Here is a 19,948-nt window from a genome sequence, read left to right as displayed (position 1 = left end):
ATAGATGTATCCACACAGGAAGCCTGCGGGGAGGGGGTAATGGTGGGAGGGTTCTAATGAAAACAATTTTGCAACTTTAATTATAACATTCTCCGACCTTAAACTACAGCTATTTTGCAACTTTAAATATAGCATTGGCTCCTGAGAAGACTCTGAAATTTTTATTTTTACCGACCCAATTGGCTGTTTTGAAAACCCACTCTGTGAACTCCGTAGAAGATAATCATCAAAATATGTTCCTTGAAGTTCCCAAAGAAAGACCTTTTATTCAGTTCCTCGAATCTCTCCCCCTTGCTGACTCTGACGGAAGATTGCAGTCCCAGAAAGGCTGAGGAGTGAATTAACTCCATATTTTTGGTCAACCGAAAGAAAGCCGGAGTCGGCAACCACAGGCAAGTTAGCAGTTTGTTCACAGGTCCGGGCTGTTTTCCACCCCCCGGGAGAAGGGAACAGAGCTCAACCCCAACAGAGTCAGCAGTCACCCCTAACAATGTGCCAAGACATGCACCTTCGATCACACTTTCTACGTGGCTCTGTGGGAGCAGAGGCTTAAGAAAAAAAAAGTGGTTTCCCTTGTGGCTGTCCTGACATTTGAGTCGGCTATTATGACCTTAGGAATGAGAGGAACAGAGGCTCTTTCAGATCTTCAGTGGTTGCCACTGCTTTAGGAGTCTGAGCTTGCAGCACTGGCCTTCGAAGGCTCTTGGATTGTTTGTTTGTTTAAAGCACACTGCCTGCAATTTGTGTAGAGAGCACTAGATGAAGAGTAGAGAGCCTGACTGTGCCTTTGGTAGGTCATTCACAGACCTGGCTTCTTTATCACAGCGACCGGGATATTCCCTCGTGACAGCTATAATCCCTTGGGGCCTCTGGAATAGGGGAGGCAGAAACTGGCTTAGATGTTTGCTAACTGGAACAGCTTGCTGTCCCAAGTTTGCCGTGAGAGCGGGGACTTCCCAGAGACTTTCAGTCCAGGCATCATCTCTTCTCTAGTGTCCTTTCCCAAGCCCACCCCCTCTTGTCACAATTTATCCTGGAGTCAGCAAAATGGGAAAAGGAAGGAAAAAAAGATAGAAGGCAACGGAGCCAGGGCGCCTGGGTGGCTCAGTCATTGGGCATCTGCCTTCGGCTCAGGTCATGATCCCAGAGTCCTGGGATCGAGTCCCGCGTCGGGCTCCCTGCTCGGCCGGAAGCCTGCTTCTCCCTCTCCCACTCCCCCTGCTTGTGTTCCCTCTCTCGCTGTGTCTCTCTCTGTCAAATAAATAAATAGATCTTAAAAAAAAAAAAAAAGAAGGCAATGGAGCCTAGTTCCCTTTCTGGAAACATAACCTCCCTTTAGCTGCCCATCGCCTGCAACATGGCCTCTCCTTCAGCCATTGCAGACACCTGGCGGTCCGTGATGTCTGACACGCAGGTCCCCTCGGTTTTCGGCATTGCCGGAAGTCCTCGATTTCACTGATAACTTATGTATGGCACAGGGAAGAGCCACAGCCTTATTTTAGAGGGCCGTAAAATGCTGCTGGTATTCTAAGGTAATTAACTGGGACACCACTGGAAAAAAATACCCTCCCCCCAAGAGGCCTTTTAGCTTTAGGAGAGGAATATCCTATGCCTTGTTCTAGTTCTGAGAAAGGCAGGGGAAGCAGACCCTACATTCTCCTGTGCCCTCCCGCTTTGTGCCTTTTCAATTCAAACACTAGGCCCCCGGATGTTAATGCTAAGCCAAGCCTCAGTCTGCTGCTTTAAGCCTTTGCATCCTCAATGCTTTAGCACTCCCCAACGCCCCCTAGTCATGGAGAACCTTAAATAAACCAAATTTAAACCATATTTGAAGTCATTAATCTTTCTTTTTTTTTAATAAAAATGAGCTCTTAATCAAGACAGTGGAAGTTAAGAGTTAACTAGGGATGCAGGCCTTCTCGAAGGGTCAGCAAACCCATCTTTCTTAAACACCCACTCTGCGATCAGCCTGGGGCTGACTGAGGCTTGAGGAAGATTGCAGACCTCAAGGAGATGTAAAGAGATGTCCGGCCTGGATGGAAAGGGCTTATCCCAGCTCTGCAGCCTGGCTGAGCTTTAGCTGTGTGCAGTCCCGTGAATACTCTGTACGTGGGTTTGGATCTGCCTTCCGATCCCTGGACATTCAGGAACTACAAACTAGCTGGCGGGTCACTTCACCTCTCCAAGCCTTTGTACCGTGACAGATGGGCTCTGTGATTGTCAGCTCCTTCCCACACTCCCTGTCTCTGAAAACCCTTTGTAAAGCCGGTGTACCCAACACTAAGTCAGATCGCAGCAGAAGGCAAACTCGTTTCCTGTCTCTATCCAGCCGCCGCCACCCCTTGGCCCAGCAAGAAGAGGGAGTACAGACTCCTGTCTAATCAGTCATCCTCTGACCAATCATAGCCTCTGTATCCTCAAGCCAAGCTTTCCCCAGTGCTCCCCGTCTGTTTCTTCCTCTGTCCCCGACCGGAACAATCTTGGTGTAATGTGAATATAATGAGCCTGGGCTTGCAAAGGGCTTGGCTTATAAAAGCCTCCCAAATGCTTTGGATTATGTTCCCATTTACACGAACAAGGCTAAAGTGGAGAGTTGCTAGAGCATTCCAGACATAGGTAAATTAGGGGTCCCCAAGGCCTGCAGCGCAGGGCTGGTGAACAGGAAGTCCAAAGGATTAGAAAAAGGAGGAGACCCCTTCGGGGATCAGGGAGGGTGTGAGCTACAGAGCTGAGATGTCAACAGAGGGAACAGCGCCAAACACTTGTGAGCCCCTCGTCTACAGAGAGCCAAGTTCCGGGCTGGCAACTGTCATTTCCCTGCCCATGGGCCGCCAAGTCCCAGAACGGGGTCTTTCTTAATTCCCACTCGCTAACGATTGCCAATTTTGGGGGCCCTCAATGGGAGAGCAAAGTGATGACAAAGCTGTGTGCTTTTGTGAGGGCGTTTGCTGAAGGTCAGTGTCAGCCTCGCTTGATTTAAGTCCTCCCAGCTCCCTTGCAAAGGCTATAAACAGCCAAGTGGTGAAATTGGCCCTGGAGCCAGAACAGGGAGGAGGCCGAGTCCCAAGGGAGGGCAGAGAAGCACCATCAAGGGGTGGGGAGAAATGAAGAACAGGGGCAAGAAGGCCTTTCTGCTCCGACGGATGGAAGGAATACCTCCCCTGGGGACCAAGGCGGCGGTAAATCTGACAGCACGCAGCGCGGTTCTGGCTGAGATCATCTGGGGCTGAGAGGGTGGTTAGGGTGAGGTTTTGGTCAGACGGAGCGCAGAAGGTACCAAGGGATCCGAGCCTGCCTCGTCTGAGGCATACATTTATGGGAAAGGGATGGCAATCCTGGTAACCACCCCCGCCCCCCAGGCATAGTTACCCTTGTAAACTGTTGGTAGATTGATGACAGGATGGCAGCCTGAGACAACACAGTGCTGGCAAGGTTGATTTCCTAGGTTATTGATGAGGGGATCAGTGGTAGCTGCCATGTCAGCCCTCCTTCTGCAGGTGGACCCCCCCTCCCCAGACGTGCACGCACACACGCTCATGCACACATGAGAACACACTTGCTCTAGCGGAGAGACGCTAGCTGGAGGCTGTTACAGTGGAAAGGAAAACAGCCAGGATTCAGGAGGTTTTGCCAACGGCCGGCTCTGTGACTGTAGCCAGGCGTTAAAAGGTAACCCCCTGCCCCCAACTCAGTTTCCTCACCTGTAAAATGGGGAGAATGACTTCCCACCCTGTTATCTCTCAGGCTAGTCATAAGGACCAAATGCAATACTGGCTATGAGCCCAGCTCTCCACCCTCCCCCCCCAAATTAGCTCAATCTTTGAGAGTGGGACACTAGCCTTGGTCTCTTGACCCAGCTCCCCGCTGAGTCCACATGCAAGCCCAGACCCACTTGTGACTGGACATACCATGTAAAATCATTCATAGATTCCTTTAAAATCGTGTTTGTTGAGCATTTTGCAGTGCCATCCACTGCACTCGGGTCTTTGGATAAAGCAGAGAACAAGACAGACACATCCCCTGCCCTCAGATCTTAAACACTGGGGAAGAGAGCTGTTGGAGAAATAGTAAAAGGTATATTGCTGTCTACAATGGGACGACACAGAGCATGCCCAGGAATCTATAACAAGGGACGGGTCCAGTCTGGGAGCTCAAGGAAGGCCACTGAGGAAGTGACGCATAAACTGTGACCTGGAGGACAAGCAGAAGGCATGATGGCGGCATCTTTAACTTGGGGTCACCCTCCATCCCTCCCCTCCTGAGCCCATTTAGGGCTGCCTTCACTGACCTAGTGTCCTTGCCCCTCTGCCTCTTGGCTCCCGTCCTGATCAGTGGTCACAGCTGCACAGCGTTTGGGAAATGAGGTCTCAGGGCCACTCAGGCTGCTTCCAGGTCATGGCCAGAGCCCCTGAGCCGCCATCACATGCTCGGGCGGCACCAGCCCCCTTCAATCCTACCCGCTCACCTTGTTGCAGAAGCCAGGTTTCTTGCACCTGTGGGACCTTCGCTCATTTCTCCGAGGAGGCAGTTGGTATGGCAGGGAATATTTCCGAGTTCAGATCTCAGCTTCACCGCATAGTCTGTGTGCTGTTAAGCAACAGTCTTAACTTTTCTGAACCTCAGTCTTTTTGTCCATAGAAGTGACACTTTAGACTGTAAAGTTTATAGGGTTGTTGTGAAGATTGCCACAGGGCAGGACCCAAATTTTTATCACATTATAAAAGGGAAGAAAGAAAAACAAAACTTCAAGCTTCTACTTCTAGCGTTCCCAGCTTAAAATATTCTTGGATTATGAAGTTTAGGTAGTAAACGACAAGCGGACTACTAAATGCATAGCTAAAGTTGAAAGAAAACTGAGGAAGTTTCTGAAGACCAAGAAAAAAAAATTCCAATTAGGAGCTGAAACCCACATTCAACAAATACAGAAGCTGGATGTCAGGAACCTAGAGTCTTGGGTGCAGGAGGAACAAGGTTACGAATGGCACAAGGAGGGGGGCAGCCGGCCCGAAGACCCCCACCAGAAAGCCTGTCACACTGTGTCACCCTGTGAAGCCCTGGGATAGCCATTCTACCTGTTTTATTTTGTTTTCTTGTCCCAGTCTTTTCTGATTGGTCAAAGCCCATACCTCTGGTTAAAGATTTTGAAGCTCCCCCCCCCCGACCCAGTCTGCTCCTTGGAAAAAAGGGGAGGGGAGGGGCAAGAGGTTGGAGGAGGTGGGGGTGCACCTGCCAGAGAGCTGACTAGGAAACCAGATGTCTCCAGAGAGTCCAGAGGGCGGAAAGGGCTGTGCCAGGTAAATACAAGCTTGCCCTCACATGGGCCAGGGGTCCAGTTTATATTCAGTGCGCATACTTGGGCAACCCAGTTTAATCACTCAAACCACAGTGGTCCCAGACTGGTAGTTCCCCTGGCACTTGGCAAAAGTCAAGGAAATCCCCTCTGGAAGAAAGAGTCCTGAATCCAGACAGACTCCTCAGGATTCTGCCATTTAATCAGGGGGTACAATGTGAATGCCCTTCCACACCTCCCCGCTCCTCCCCCCGCCCCCCACCCCACCCGGGGAAGGCACTGTGGCCAGGGACCTGTGCACACGCAAGCTTTAACACTTTTAGAAATAAATATATTGAAACATCTGCAAGACACGTGATAAAAAAGTTATGTTCTTACGAAAGCCACACACACACACACACACACAATCCACAGCTCAACAGAAAAATGGGCAAAGGCTACATATAGACAGTGCATGGAAAAGAATGGCTTGTAAGCACTTGATAATGGTCAGCCTCTTAATCGCTTTTAAATGTGCAAAATAGAATACGGAGAGGCTTTGAGTTAAACTTGTAAAAACATTTATTTTTATGATAAGAACCACCGGGGAGGGACCAGAACGTCAGTGTCTATCATATGCTGCGTGGGCAGGAGTGTAATTCGCATGCCCTTTCTAGATGGCAGTTTGTTCGTTTGTTTCCAGAACATTAAAATGTCCTTTCAGTCTGATCCAGTCAATTTATTTTTAGGAAGTTATCTTGAGAAGATCCTACATGTGCGTAACATTTTATGCACAAGGATGTTCAGTGAAGTGTCCATGCACACGCACATACGCATATGAGCAGACGTATACACACACATAATCTTTTCTGAAGCACATACCTCATGGCCCTTCTAAACATTCAGGGTGGATTTCCTAAGAATAGGAATATGTCAGAGTACAGTCGTAAACGTCATGAACTTGCTTTAATACTTTATCTACCCTACAGTGTGCATTCCAGTGTTATCGCTGGCCAACACTCTCCTCTGCGGATTGCCTTTTCTCTCCAGCACAGGATCCAGTCTAATGTTAAGGATTGCATTTCGTCATCTTGTCTCTTTCACCTTTATTGTCTTTTATGACTGACATTTTTTGCCAAAGACAGCCCCCCTCCCACATACTTTCTTTTAATGTGATGATTCTCACTTTGTGTTTTTCTCATGTTTGCTTGATTGGATTGGGGATTATGCATTCTTGGCCAATAAATTGCATGCACGATGGTGTGTGTTGCTTCAGCTGTCCCATCTGGAGGCACACAGTGTCCATCTGTCCCTCATAGGTGATGTTCATTTTGATCACCTGGTCGGAGTGTTGCCTGATTTCCCCATGAAATAATTACTGGGGCTTCCCCCCTCCCTCATAACTAAGAAGTCGTCTGTAAGAAGACACTTTAAGACCATGCGTATATATTGCTCTTCGTCAAAATTTTCCCTAAAGGTAGGATCTGTTGATGGTTCTTACCTGATTTGGTCTTTACTATAATGGCTGCAAAGTGCTGATTTCCCAGCTCCTGCACTACTGTAAGAAAGAGCCTTTCCCTTTTCCTCCCTGGCTGCTTAAAATTCGGCCGCCATCATGAACGACACACTTAACTAGCCAGACTAGGAAGTTTTTGACCCACTGACTCTTTCAGCAGAAACAAATGGCCACTGATGTTCTTCACCTAGGAAAGGCAACAGTACCTAAGACAGAAATTTGGGGAAAATCTAGCCAAAATATACAACACCACACCAGATAGCCTCTTTATATTTGGATTCAGAACCCATTTTGGTGGTGGTAAGACAACTGGTGTTGACATGACTTGTGAGTCCTTGGATTATGCAAAGAAAAATGAACCCAAACATAGACTTGCAAGATACAGCCTGTATGAGGAGAAAAAGACCCCGAGAAAATGGGAAGGAAAGGAGTCCAAGAACAGAATGGAGAAAGTCAGAGGGACTGCAAAGCCAGGGTTGGTGCTGGCAAACAGTGAGCTGGGAACGGGACAACAGAAGGTGTAAAGATTCCGCGGTGACTTTACCTGCAGTGATGGTGCAGATTTTTCAAGAGAGGATTAATAAACTAAGAACTTAAAAAAAAGAAAGGAAGAGCCCTTCCTTCTATCATCTATCTATCTATCTATCTATCTATCTATCTATCTATCTATCATCTTTCTATCTATCTATCTATCAGTGGTATGGATTCATGAATTCCTATTTTTTCAATGACTTACAATAGAATTATTTTTTATTTTTTATTTTATTTTATTTTATTATTTTTTTTTTTAAAGATTTTATTTATTTATTTGAGAGAGAGAGAATGAGAGACAGAGAGCATGAGAGGGAGGAGGGTCAGAGGGAGAAGCAGACTCCCTGCCGAGCAGGGAGCCCGATGTGGGACTCGATCCCGGGACTCCAGGATCATGACCTGAGCCGAAGGCAGTTGCTTAACCAACTGAGCCACCCAGGCGCCCCAATGACTTACAATAGAATTATTATACTTAATTATTTTAGGGCTCAAATTATTCCAGAGTTGGCCAGTGAGGACATCTTCAGGATGGTTTCTGTTTCCTTATGACATGCCCCTATCATTTTTTTTAGTATTCTTTTAATTTCTGAAATAAGATGTTCCAGATTCATCTTTTACCTACCTTCTACCCCAACCCTAGAATCAGCCATTTCTCCAAGGATCCCTGGCTTTTTTCAAGTGGGAAATGGTATTAACCACCAATATCTGGGTTGCTCAGGGTGTTCATTGCGATTTCAGTGTCTTTGCTTCCTAGACCTTTCAGCAAAGTTTATGTATACGTATACCTACACATACAGATACATATACATGTTATATATGCACATAAGCGTGAATATATACATGCTAATTAACATATAGCACCTTATCAGTTTATGTCGATACCTTCAATTTCAGTCCATCCCCAAGGGTTCTTTCTTATCTCCCCGTTCCATGTTTCTGGAAGTGTAATTTCTGGAAGTGTAATTCTGGGTTCCCTTTTCCATAATGAAAAACCCTGGGTCCAAACCACATCAAAGCATTTACTCATTTGCTCAGTCTTTTTTTTTTTTTTAAGAGTTTATTTATTTATTTGTCAGAGAGAGCGAGCACGCACAAGCCAGAGGAACGGCAGGCAGAGGGACAATCAGGCTCCCTGCTGAGCAAAGAACTCAATGAGGAACTCGATTCCAGGATCCTGGGATCGTGACCTGAGCCGAAGGCAGACGCTTAACCGACTGAGCCATCCAGGCGTCCCTCGTTTGCTCAGTCTTGAATTAATCTAAAATAATTTCAGAATTGCTTTACCCATGCTACAATAATAAATAAAATTACCTTAGAAATTTAAGATTTGTTTGCACTTCTTCCCCAATTATACCCTGCCATATCCCAGAGATTGCATAGTCAAACCTAATTTAGTTTACTTAGATTAAATAATCTTAGCCCATTTATTAGATTAGTTCTTCTTTCCTTCCCAACCCCCCCCCCCCCCCCCACTTCAGTATGCTTATTGTATTCCTTCAGAATGTAAGTAAAGTTCATTTGGTTCTAGGTGGGGTATTTTTTTTTTTGATCAATCACATTTAATTTTTTGAAAAGGTAAAATATTAATATGTTTTCAAAAGTCAAAACTACACCAAAAGTTTCACTCAGAGAAATGCCACTCCTTCTGTGTCCCTACCACCCCATTTCCCCCACCCCATCCTTCATAGGAAACAACTTTTTGTCTTTTGTTTTTTTCCTTCCTGTGTTTCTTCTTTGACCGATAAGCAGATATATGCATGTTTTCTTATTTTCCCTTCTTTCTCACAAAAAAGATAGCATACTATATATGCTCCTTTGCACTTTGCTGTTTTTATTTAATATCCCCTGGAAATGACTCCATATCAGTGAATAGAGATCTCCTTATTTGTTTGTATAGCTGCACAGAGTCCCACTGTGTGTATATAACCATAGTATATTAACCAATCTCCCATAGTTGAACATTTAGATAGTTCTCAGTTTTTGCAATTACAAATAATCCTGCAGTGAATAACCTTGTCATATATGTTTTCAGATTGTTGGAGGTGTATATTATGGATAAATTCATAGAAGTGTGATTGTGGGGTCGAAGGGCAAATGTATATGTTAAATTCCCCTCCACCAGGTCTGGGCCATTTGCATTCCCACCCCAACTCCCCATAGTGTGACCAATGGAGTATATTGTCAGCCTCTGCATTTTTGGCAATCTGATGGGTGAGAAATGTTTTCACACTGTAGTTTTAAATTGCATTTACCTTGGAGCACCTGGGTAGCTCAGTTGGTTAAGCGTCTGACCCTTGATTTACACTCAGGTCATGATCTCAAGGTTGTGAGATTGAGCCCCACATCATGCTCTGCACTCAGCGTGGAGCTGCTTAAGATTCTCTCTCTCCCTCTCCCTCTGTCCCTCCCCCACCTCTAAAAAAAATAAATAAACTTTTTTAAAAAATTAAAAATTGCATTTATCTTATGAATAAAGTTGAACATCTTTTCATTTGTTTAGGGGATGTTTTTCTCTTTTTTCAAGATTTTATTTATTTTTTTGAGAGAGAGCATGAGCAGGGGGAGGGGCAGAGGGAGAAGGAGAGGGAGAAGCAGACTCCCCACTGATCAGGGAGCCCGACTTGGGGCTGAATCCCAGGACTCTGCTATCATGACCTGAGCCAAAGTCAGACGCTTAACCAACTGAGCCATCCAGGCACCCCTCATTTGTTTTATTTCTTAAATTCCATATACAAATGAAATCATGTGGCGTTTGTCTTTCTCTGACTGACTTATTTCTCTTAGCATTATACTGTCTAGCTCCATCCATGCTGTTGCAAATAGCAAGATTTCATTCTTTTTATGGCTGAATGATTTTCCATTCCATGTGACATATATATCTATCTACCACATCTTCTTTATCCATTCATCTATCAATGGATACTTGGGCTGCTTCCATAATCTGGCTGTTATAAATAACGTGCAATCAACATCAGGGTGCATATATCCCTTTGAGTTAGTGTTTTTGTATTTTGGGGGTAAATACCCAGTAATGTGATTACTGGATCATAATGTTACAGGGTAGTTCTATTTTTAACTTTTTGAGGAACCTCCATACTGTTTTCCACAGTGGCTGCACCAGTTTGCATTCCCACCAACAGTGCATGAGTGTTCCTTTTTCTCCACATCCTCACCATCACTTAACGATTACTGTATTGTTGATTTTAGCCATCTGACAGGAGTGAGGTGATATTTCATTGTGGTTTTGATTTGCATTTCCCTGATGATGAGTGATATTGAGCATCTTTTCATGTGTCTGTTAGCCATCTGGATGTCTCTTCTGGAGAAATGTCTGTTCATGTCTTCTGCCCATTTTAATTGGATTATTCATATTTTGGGTGTTGAGTTTTATACATTCTTTATATATTTTGGATACTAACCCTTTATCTGTATGTCATTTACAAATATCTTCTCCCATTCTGTAAGTTGCCTTTTAGTTTTGTTGATTGTTTCCTTCGCCATGCAGAGGCTTTTTATTTTGATGTAGTCCTAATAGTTTATTTTTGTTTTTGTTTCCCTTACTTCAGGAGACAAATCTATAAAAAGATCATAACAGCTGATGTCAGAGAAATTATTGCCTGTGCTCTCTTCTAGGATTCTTATGGTTTCGCGTCTCACATTTAGGTCTTTAATCCATTTTGAGTTTATTTTTGTGTATGGTGTAAGAAAGTGGTCCAGTTTCATTGTTTTACAAGGAGCTGTCCAGTTTTCCCAACACCATTTGTTGAAGAAACTCTCCTTTTCCCATTGCATATTCTTTCCTCCTATGTCAAAAATAAATTGACCAGATAATTGTGGGTTTATTTCTGGGTTTTCTGTTCTGTTCCATTGATCTATGTGTCTATTTTTGTGCTAGTACCATACCATTTTGATTAATTTAGCTTTGTGATATTCCCAGTTTTGTTTTTCTTTTCAAGATTGCTTTGACTATTCAGGGTCTTTCATGGATCCATACAAATTTTAGGATTGTTAATTCTCATTCTGTGAAAAATGCTGTTGGTATTTTGATAGGGATTGCATTAAATGTGTAGATTGCTTGGGTAGTATAGACATTTTAACAATATTTGTTCTTCCAATCCATGAATATGGAAGGTCTTTCCATTTTTTTGTGTCATCTTCAATTTCTTTCATCAGTGTTTTATGGTTTTCAGAGTATAGGTTTTTCACCTCTTTGGTTAGGTTCATTCCCAGGTATCTTATTGGTTTTGGCACAATTGTAAATGAGATTGATTCCTTAATTTCTCTTTTTGCTGCTTCATTATTAATGTATAGAAATGCAACAGGAGTGCTTGGGTGGCTCTTGATCTCAGCTCAGGTCTCACTCTCAGGGTCGTGAGTTCAAGCTCTGCATTGGGCTCCACACCCAGTGTGGAACCTACATTTAAAAAAATGCAGTAGATTTCTATACATTGATTTTGTATCCTGTGACTACTGAATTCATTCCATTTCTTGAATTTTTTAAAGCTCTTTATAAACTTGGTATATTAGCTCTTTATCTGTAATATGTACTGTTAATATTTTCTCCCAGTTTTTTGGTCATGCAGAAGCATTTTATTATCATATAGTCAAATATATCAGTTTTTTCTTTTATTGCCTCTGGATTTTGAGGCATAGTTTGTTTTTTTTTTTTAATTTTATTTATTTGAGAGAGAGAGCACAAGTGGGGGAAGAGGCTGAGGGAAAGGGAGAAGCAGGCTCCCCGCTGATCAGGGAGCCCAGTGTGGGGCTCAATCCCAGTACCCCAAGATCACGACCTGACCCGAAGGCAGACGCTTAACCCACTGAGCCACCCAGGTGCCCTGAGGCATAGTTGTAAAAAATCCCCTCAACAGACATCTCCCGGGAATTTGGTTGTCATGATCAGCTTGCACATCCCCCTGCCCCACACACACTTCCCAGGGCAAAAGCACTGGTTAGCTCAATTCTTAAACACCCACTTGGAAATTTGGCTCACTCTGCCTATTTTGGGCATCTTTCTCCTCCTCATTTACACAAGACCAGGTCTTGTAAGGAGGAGGTATGAGGTGTCTGGGGGACAAGAGCACTCTTCTGAATGAGGGAATCCATCACCTAGGTCTTATTTAAGGAACACATGATCCCAGGCAACCAGTACCAGATCAGCCTTCCCACATGAGACCTACTCCTCCCATGGTCCCTTCCACACCCTGTCAGGTCCCGGATGAGGCAGTGTGTGAGGCAGAGGTCTGTGACCATCTCCTATCCTCTTCGCTCCCACTTCCTCCTCTCTGCAGGCCCCCAGCTGGGCTGGATGCAGAGTCTTGCAGATTCACCCTTGACCTTGGAGCAAAGGAATTCTGCTTGTGTTACCACGTGCCGGGAAATGGAAGGATGCTGAGCTGGATCAAACAACCGGCTCTTATTCCTTCTTACTCCACCCCAAGGGTTTGAGCAAGGTGCAGAAGACAACAGGCAGTTGAGCTGGCCTGTGTATCTTTACCAGCCTGTGGGAGATCAGAACATCTCCTTACCCACATGTGTTGGGATATCTCAGTTCCTCAGTCACTTGATTCTTACCTCCTTTCCCTTTTCCTCTGCTTACTGTCCGGCCACCTGGAGCTCCAGCAGGCTGACTTGGATTCAAGGGCAGGAGTGGGCCTGGGGTGTGGGGATTGGGGCAGCTGGAGAGGGGTGGGTGTGGCTCCAGGTTCCCACCCCGGGTCTGATCGCACTGGCTCCATCACAGTGAGGTCGCCCACCGGCGACGGAGATGCGTTGTGTGTTACAGAAGAGGAGCTGGCTGGTGACGACGAGGACATGCCGACCTTCCCATGCACACCAGAGGGTAAGGGCCCTGGGGGCTGCCCTCTGATCTCCTTGTCCCCATCCCTAGGCTGGTGACTTATTTCTCCACATGGCTTCAAAATCCTGGCTGTCCTTTCTCCACTGCTCCCTGGAGGGTAGAAGGGCAGAGTTGCATCGGCCTGGGTTATGCGGTGTAGATGACGTCAATGTTTGACACAAGTGACATCTGTCTCCAGGCTCCTCCTGAGACCAGTCAGGGACCTCTGCCATCTCCCCCACAGCCTGTCCTCTAACTGGCCCAGAACTGTCCCCTTCACCATATCCCATGCCACCCAAGTGGCTCATCCCCTTGACCTTCTGGACCCACCTGATGGATAATGGATAATCTCAGAAACCAATGCCACCTGAACTGTTACTTAGAGGAGGGCTTCTGGGTGGGTTTCAGGATAGACTAGCATAGCTATTCTCAACCCATGCTGTATATTGTAATCACCCCAGGAAGCCTGTGACCAGCCCTCAGAAATTCTGATTCCTTTTGGTTTGGTGTAGGAAAGGGGCATCAGGAGTTTTAAACGTTCCCAGTACTCATAATGTGCAGCTGAAGTCGAATCTGCCTTAGAAATGTCACAACAGTTTCACAGTTGCATTCCTACTGGACCTTGGCCACCTGGCTTCCTTCTTCTTCCATACCAGGGACCCAGCCGGTGGGCTAAAACCGTTCGTTCCGTTTCCAGGAGAACTCCTTGTCACCTGAGACGTTTGGGGGCTGAGGGGTTTCCCAGGGTGTGTGACTGGTCGGCCCCATACTGAGGAATTCCCACAATAGGAGATTTTTCGAGGCTAAAGCCCAGAATATCCTGGGCACAGTGGGACACGTTAGTCACCCAATGGTGACACAGGCCGGCTGCCCCATGTTGTGGACCATCATAAGGCCAATGTGTCAGGAAGAGGTGTTTCCCTACACCTTGGGCCCATTGATGTTGCCCTAAGAGAGAGGATGGCACTGATGGGGGTGTTCTTTGAAGACCCCGACTCCGGTCTCTTCTATTGCTAAAAGCTCGAGGACCTAGAGAGAACACGGTGAGATGGGCAGACATGAGGATGGGGAACAACTCCCCTTCTGAGGCTGGTTTGAGAGGTGATGAGATAGGTCGGAGCGGGAACATGAACCTGGACCTTCATCTGCAGCCTCAGCCACTGGTCTCCTTTGTCCCCCAACAGACCGGCCGGGGCCCCGTTGCAGCCGCTGCCAGAAGAACCTGTCTTTGCACACATCGGTGCGGATTCTTTACCTCTTCCTGGCCCTGCTGCTAGTGGCCGTGGCCGTGCTGGCCTCCCTGGGTGAGTGCAGGCGCCCCGCAGCCTCGGGGTAGGCCAGCATCTTTCTGGCTGGGGAATCTTCATACTTGATTCAGACTTCAAAGACTGGCCTCTGATTTCCAGTCCGTAAGTAGTTGTGTGGCTTTGAGCGAGGCACTTCCCCTCTCGGGACCTCTGTCTTCCTACTGGTAAGATGAGAGGACAGGACCAGCCCCGTGTTTCCCCGTTTCAGCTCCACGTTGGAATCACCTGGGGGCTTTGAAAAAATACTGGTGCCTGGGCCCCCCGCCCAGGTAATGTACATCCAGGGCTGAGATCCCCGGATTGGGCGATTTTGAAGCCCCTTCCATGGTCTTTGTGAGGTCGGATGGCTGCCTGCGTCAAGGTCATCCCGAGTCTTTGTTAAAATGCAAAGTCCTGGGTCTCACTTGGACCTCGCTGGTTAGAGCGGAGCCCTGCAGGTGAAGGCCAGGGACCTGGAGTGTGGTGGCTGTCATACACACCACAGCTTGTATGGCTATGGTAGCCAACCCAGATGGTGGCGCACAGCCAGGTTCGGGCAACCTCTGCCTTCTGGATGCTAATAGATCATGCTAAACGGAGGGAAACGAATTTGACGGCTTCTCGCTGCAGTCCCAAGCCAGTCAGCTTCAGATTGAGAAAATCCAGATGTCTTTCCTAAGGGAGGCCAGTAGTTTGTTTGTTCCGATGGACTAGACACTGGGGACAAGGCCGGGACTCAGGTGAGACAAGTGAAGAATGGGGGCGGGGGGCGGGGGTGCCTCAGTCTAGGAGGCACCTGCTCCCGGGCCTGGCTAGAGATATTCAGCAACTGGCTTTCTTGGCTTGAGGGCAAGAGGCCAGCATGCTAATGACTAGAATAGACACTCTAGTCATGTCCCAGGAGTCCTGACGGTTTTAACTAATCCAACAGAAGCCAAGCACCTACTTTGTACCAGGTGATAGGAACATCAAGGTGAGTCCCTCACATTTCACCATCAGAGAGAGCAATTCTCCATTTTGTCTGGGGGATTCTAACCGTTCAAAGAGCATTGAAAATACCGACGTCAGAGCTCCTCCCTCCAGATGAGTGAGATCATAATCTCTGGGTAGGACCTCGGCCTTGCTAGTCTATAAAAGTCCCTCAGGTGATCCCAATGTGCAGCCAGGTTTGAGGACCGTTGATTCAAGAACTTTCCAAGCGCCTCACCCCGTTCAGCCCCACTTCTTTCTACTAAATCACTTCACGGGGCTTGGCTTCTCAGAAAAGGGGCCCAGATCCTGCCCGGGAAGGAGGGAGGAGTTGCTGTCCACCATTATGAGGTAGCAAACAGGACTGAACTTCCCAAGTCTGTTCCTGGCCAGGCCTTATAGGGCCTCAGCTCTCCACACCTGCAGGACCATGAATAAAGCTCCGGGAGCCACAGGCCTGAGCCCAGAGTGGAACACAGGCGCCGACCCGCTTCAGAGGGTGTGGACAGTGATGGAGTGCCCACCAGGTGCCAGGTCCTAGCGCATACATGATATCCACGAATCATCTCAACGAGCCCCGAAATGGGAGGCCGACCTCATTCCACATATCTGGGAAGGTGAAATGATTTGCCCTAAGATCCAGAGTGAATGAGCAGCAGATCATAATAATTTGCGGGTGAGGAGTGCATTCGGGGCATCCAGGGAGAATTTTAGGCTTCCTTTTTGTTTTTGTCTCCAGCCTGGGTATCCCAAGTCCCTAGAGTAGAGCTGACACCATCCTGACCTGGTTGGTAGGTGCTCAATAATATTCGTCAAATGAATGACTAGAGATTTGTGAGTATATATGTGGACCGTCCTTGTCAAGGTACTATGGTCAGGACTGTGGATAAAGTCCAGAGGGTTGAGCAAAATCAGTCTTCCTCATAGGGACTCGGAAAATCCACTTATTCATTTAATTGGATTATCTGTTGCATGCATACTATAAGCCAAGAACTGTGATAGGCACTGGGCATATACTGCTTAATAAAATATAGGCCTTGTCTTTATGGAGCTTATAATCTAGAGCAAGGTATTTGGCAAATATCCTGTAAAGGGCTAGGTAGTAAATATTTTAGGATTTACGGGCCACACATGGTCATTGTCAAAACCACTCTGCCATCGTAAAGCCAGAGACAATACGTAAATGAATGGAGATGACTTTGTTCCAACAAAGTGACCCTGGGTTAGATTCGGCATGCAGATCCTGCTTTGCCAACCCTAGGCCTAGAGCAATAACCTATGAACTTTTTTTGACCGTGCACCCCATCAATAAAAGGTTTGATTTAAAATACATCAGGGGTGCCTGGGTGGCTCAGTTGTTAAGCATCTGCCTTCGGCTCAGGTCATGATCCCGGGGTCCTGGGATCGAACCCCGCATCGGGCTCCCTGCTCAGCGGGAAGCCTGCTTCTCCCTCTCCCACTCCCCCTGCTTGTGTTCCCTCTCTCGCTGTATCTCTGTCTGTCAAATAAATAAATAAAATCTTTAAGAAAAAACAAAATAAAATGCATCAAAAAATTAGATGGGCTGATGAATGGATAAAAAGATAAAATGGGCAGATGTACAAGAAAGTAAATATAGTAAAATGTTAATTATAGAAAGTAGACAGTAGATACACTACTGCCCACTGTACGAGTAGGACAGTCACTGTCCAAGCCTTGATTACTGTGTTTGAAAATTTTTATACTTACATATTAGGAAAGAAAAAAATGATAATCTCACACCTGTAAAATATACATATTTATTTATAAATTATATATGTGTACTTTTTTTAGTATACATTATAAGACATAATTTTGAAAGGATGAGAAAAAATAAGATCTAAAAAGTAAGGAAAACAGTAAACAAATTAATATGTGATTACAAATCTTGAAATGCACAGTGAAGAAATGAACAGGGTGAATTACATGAATGAACCCTTGGCTATTGGCTTGGAGGTAGACTTTATAAAGCATTAGGATAGGAATCCAAGTCATTCAGCTTCTCTATGCCTCTGTCCCCCCCATCTATATAAGCAATTTTAATTTGGGTAAGGCTCAAATGGAATAATAAATACTATAAACTCTAGGGAACTGTTCCTAGGATCTCTCAACATGTCACTGCTAGTATTTAAGTCTCAACAGCTCTGAGATGTACAATGTTAATTAAAAGCCAGAGATTCCAAAAAAATGGAATTTTGGAGCTGAGAAGAACATTAGAAGTCATCTAGCTTCATACTTTCCTTCTACAGATGATTCAGTCAAGCTGCAGAAAGATTAACTGACTTGCCTGAAGATACCCAACAAATCTGAGGCAAATGTGGACCAGAAGTTGCATTCCCTAACTCTGTTGTTGGGGGTCTTTCCATCCCCTGGAACTTACCTTCATAGGCTCTGTGGGAAGCATCTTGTCTACCCCGTCCTCTCCTCTCACTTCCCCATCCAGCCAGGCATTTGCTAGAGAAAGCCAGGGATCCTGCTGCTGCCCAGATGTGCTCTAACCCCTGGCCAGCACTGACCCCTGAGAAGCTGGTATAAGCTGGTAAAATCTTTCCTAGGGGTCTCTTTGGAACCATGTGTCCAACTTCAAAAATATTAATACCCTTCGACCCATTAATTCTACTTCAAGCAATTTATCCTAAGAGAATAACCATATACACACAACCATCAAATATAAGGATTATTTCTAGGAACAAGTGTTACTCATATTTACACATCAAGTTTTATTTGTAGGCTCAGAAGGGTCCCCCAACCACAGGGGATTTTTATATAATCGCTGAGTCATTTATATAGAGTATGATACAGACATTAAAATTAATGATCTTAAAAGTGATTTAAACCTCAATAGGAAAATGTCCATGACATGATACCAGTGAAGCAAAATGAAAGAAAATAGATGAGATATTCCAAACATTCCAGGTTTCTGTTGTTGTTTTCTAAAAGAGTATACATATATCTATGTAACTACAGAATGGTTATGGAGAAAAGTAAGAGTCTAAGAGATACACGAAGATATTGATGGCTATTATCTCTCAGTGGTAGGATTAAAAATAATTTTTATATTCTTTTTGTGTTTTTTTTTTCTTAATTTTCCCTATTCTAGTCTAGCCTGTGGTCAGGTCCTAGTTTTAAAATCTGGAGGGGGATATATATATGTATACACACACACACACACACACACACACATATACATATATACACACAAGTATATGTATACATACATGTAAACACTTAAGGGAGATGTATAAAGAGATATAGATCTGCCTAGATCTATAGATAGATGTAGATATATATTTTTAAGGAATGCATGACGAACTCTGGCCATAAGAAGCATCTTCCCTTACCACCCACTGAAAAGCCCCATAGAAGGGTGAAAGGTTTTGGTGGCAGAGAGGCTGGTAAAAATACCTTCTCAATAAATGATTGCCATTTCTCTGAACTAAGACCCTGCCCCAGTTTCTCATCTGTATTTCCCATACAGTTTTCAGGAAAGTGGAATCTCTCTCAGAAGACATCTCCCTGGCCCAGGCCATTTATGACAAGAAGCTTATGTCTATGCAGGAAGATCTCCAAGGACTGGGTAAGTGTCCAGTATCCAGGTGTGCTCATGAGTATGAAGGGAGACCAGTATTAATGGGGGAGGGGTGAGTGTCCACCTCAGGCCATGGTGCCCTGGAGTAGGGCAGCCTTCACCAACCTTCCAGGCACAAGGGAAAGGCAGATATGGCTCCCTTCCTCCCTGTCCACTCAGAGAGGGCTGCTGCCCTGGGATTCACCCAGCACTGGGGTCAAGGCTTCTGTGAGTGGTACGGATCTAGCTGGAGCCTACAGGTAGAGAAGGAACCCAAAGACAGTCAATTCCTCAGTCATCCTTATGTATCTGAGATTATTATTATTTTTTAAAGATTTATGTATTTATTTGAGAAAGAAAGCGCAAGTGCAAGCAGGGGGTGGGGCCGAGAGAGAGAGAGAGAAGCAGACTCCCCGCTGAGCAAGGAGCCCAACCCAGGGCTCGATCCCAGGACCCTGAGATCATAACCTGAGCCAAAATCAAGAGTCAGACGCTTAACGGACTGCGTCACCCAGCCACCCAGAAATTATTTTTAAGAACTTCCAAAGCCTCTTGATAAGTCTACCCTACCCTACCCTACCCTACCAATTCATGATACTCTTTATCTCCTGCTTTAACCAGGGACCTTCTCGTTCTGAGACTGAGACAGAAGGAGCCACAATAGAATGTGTAGAGGTGGCCTGCCCTAACAGAAAGAGAAAGTACTAGCTGAGTGATATTTGGCAAGCCTCTTCTCTGTGCCTCATTTCTCGACTGACACAGGGAGAAATAATCCCCACACCATCTTTTCCCCATAAGTTTATCGATAGCAAATATAAAAATATTTGGAGAAATACTAAGATAAAGTGTAAATGGGTGGTTCTTGGCAACCTTAGAAAGTTATGAAGGTATATATTCTCGAGAATTTGGTGGCGAGATGGAAAAAAATGTCCCCACTTCTACATTTCATGTC

The 19,948-nt window shown here is 45.5% G+C and overlaps 1 protein-coding gene across 3 annotated transcripts in view; it reads left to right on the top strand.

Moving 5' to 3' along the window:
* SCARA3 (scavenger receptor class A member 3) overlaps window positions 1–19,948 on the top strand; it is a 48,172-nt gene that overhangs the window by 9,211 nt on the left and 19,013 nt on the right. The window contains exons 1-4 of one of the 3 annotated variants that reach the window (XM_078069486.1): window positions 123–392; window positions 13,102–13,158; window positions 14,340–14,459; window positions 18,907–19,005. In XM_078069486.1, the coding sequence (XP_077925612.1) occupies window positions 13,131–13,158; window positions 14,340–14,459; window positions 18,907–19,005 (247 nt within the window). In that variant the 5' untranslated portion in view covers window positions 123–392; window positions 13,102–13,130. Of the gene's footprint in view, window positions 1–122; window positions 393–13,059; window positions 13,159–14,339; window positions 14,460–18,906; window positions 19,006–19,948 lie in introns of those variants that run through there. The other 2 variants (XM_078069485.1, XM_078069484.1) reach the window with 2 other exon arrangements.

This window comes from Halichoerus grypus, chromosome 3 (assembly GCF_964656455.1).
Source record: "Halichoerus grypus chromosome 3, mHalGry1.hap1.1, whole genome shotgun sequence".
Classification (NCBI taxonomy): Eukaryota; Metazoa; Chordata; class Mammalia; order Carnivora; family Phocidae; genus Halichoerus; species Halichoerus grypus.
Note: the sequence above shows the minus strand (reverse complement) of the source record. Positions and strands in the feature narration are given on the sequence as shown.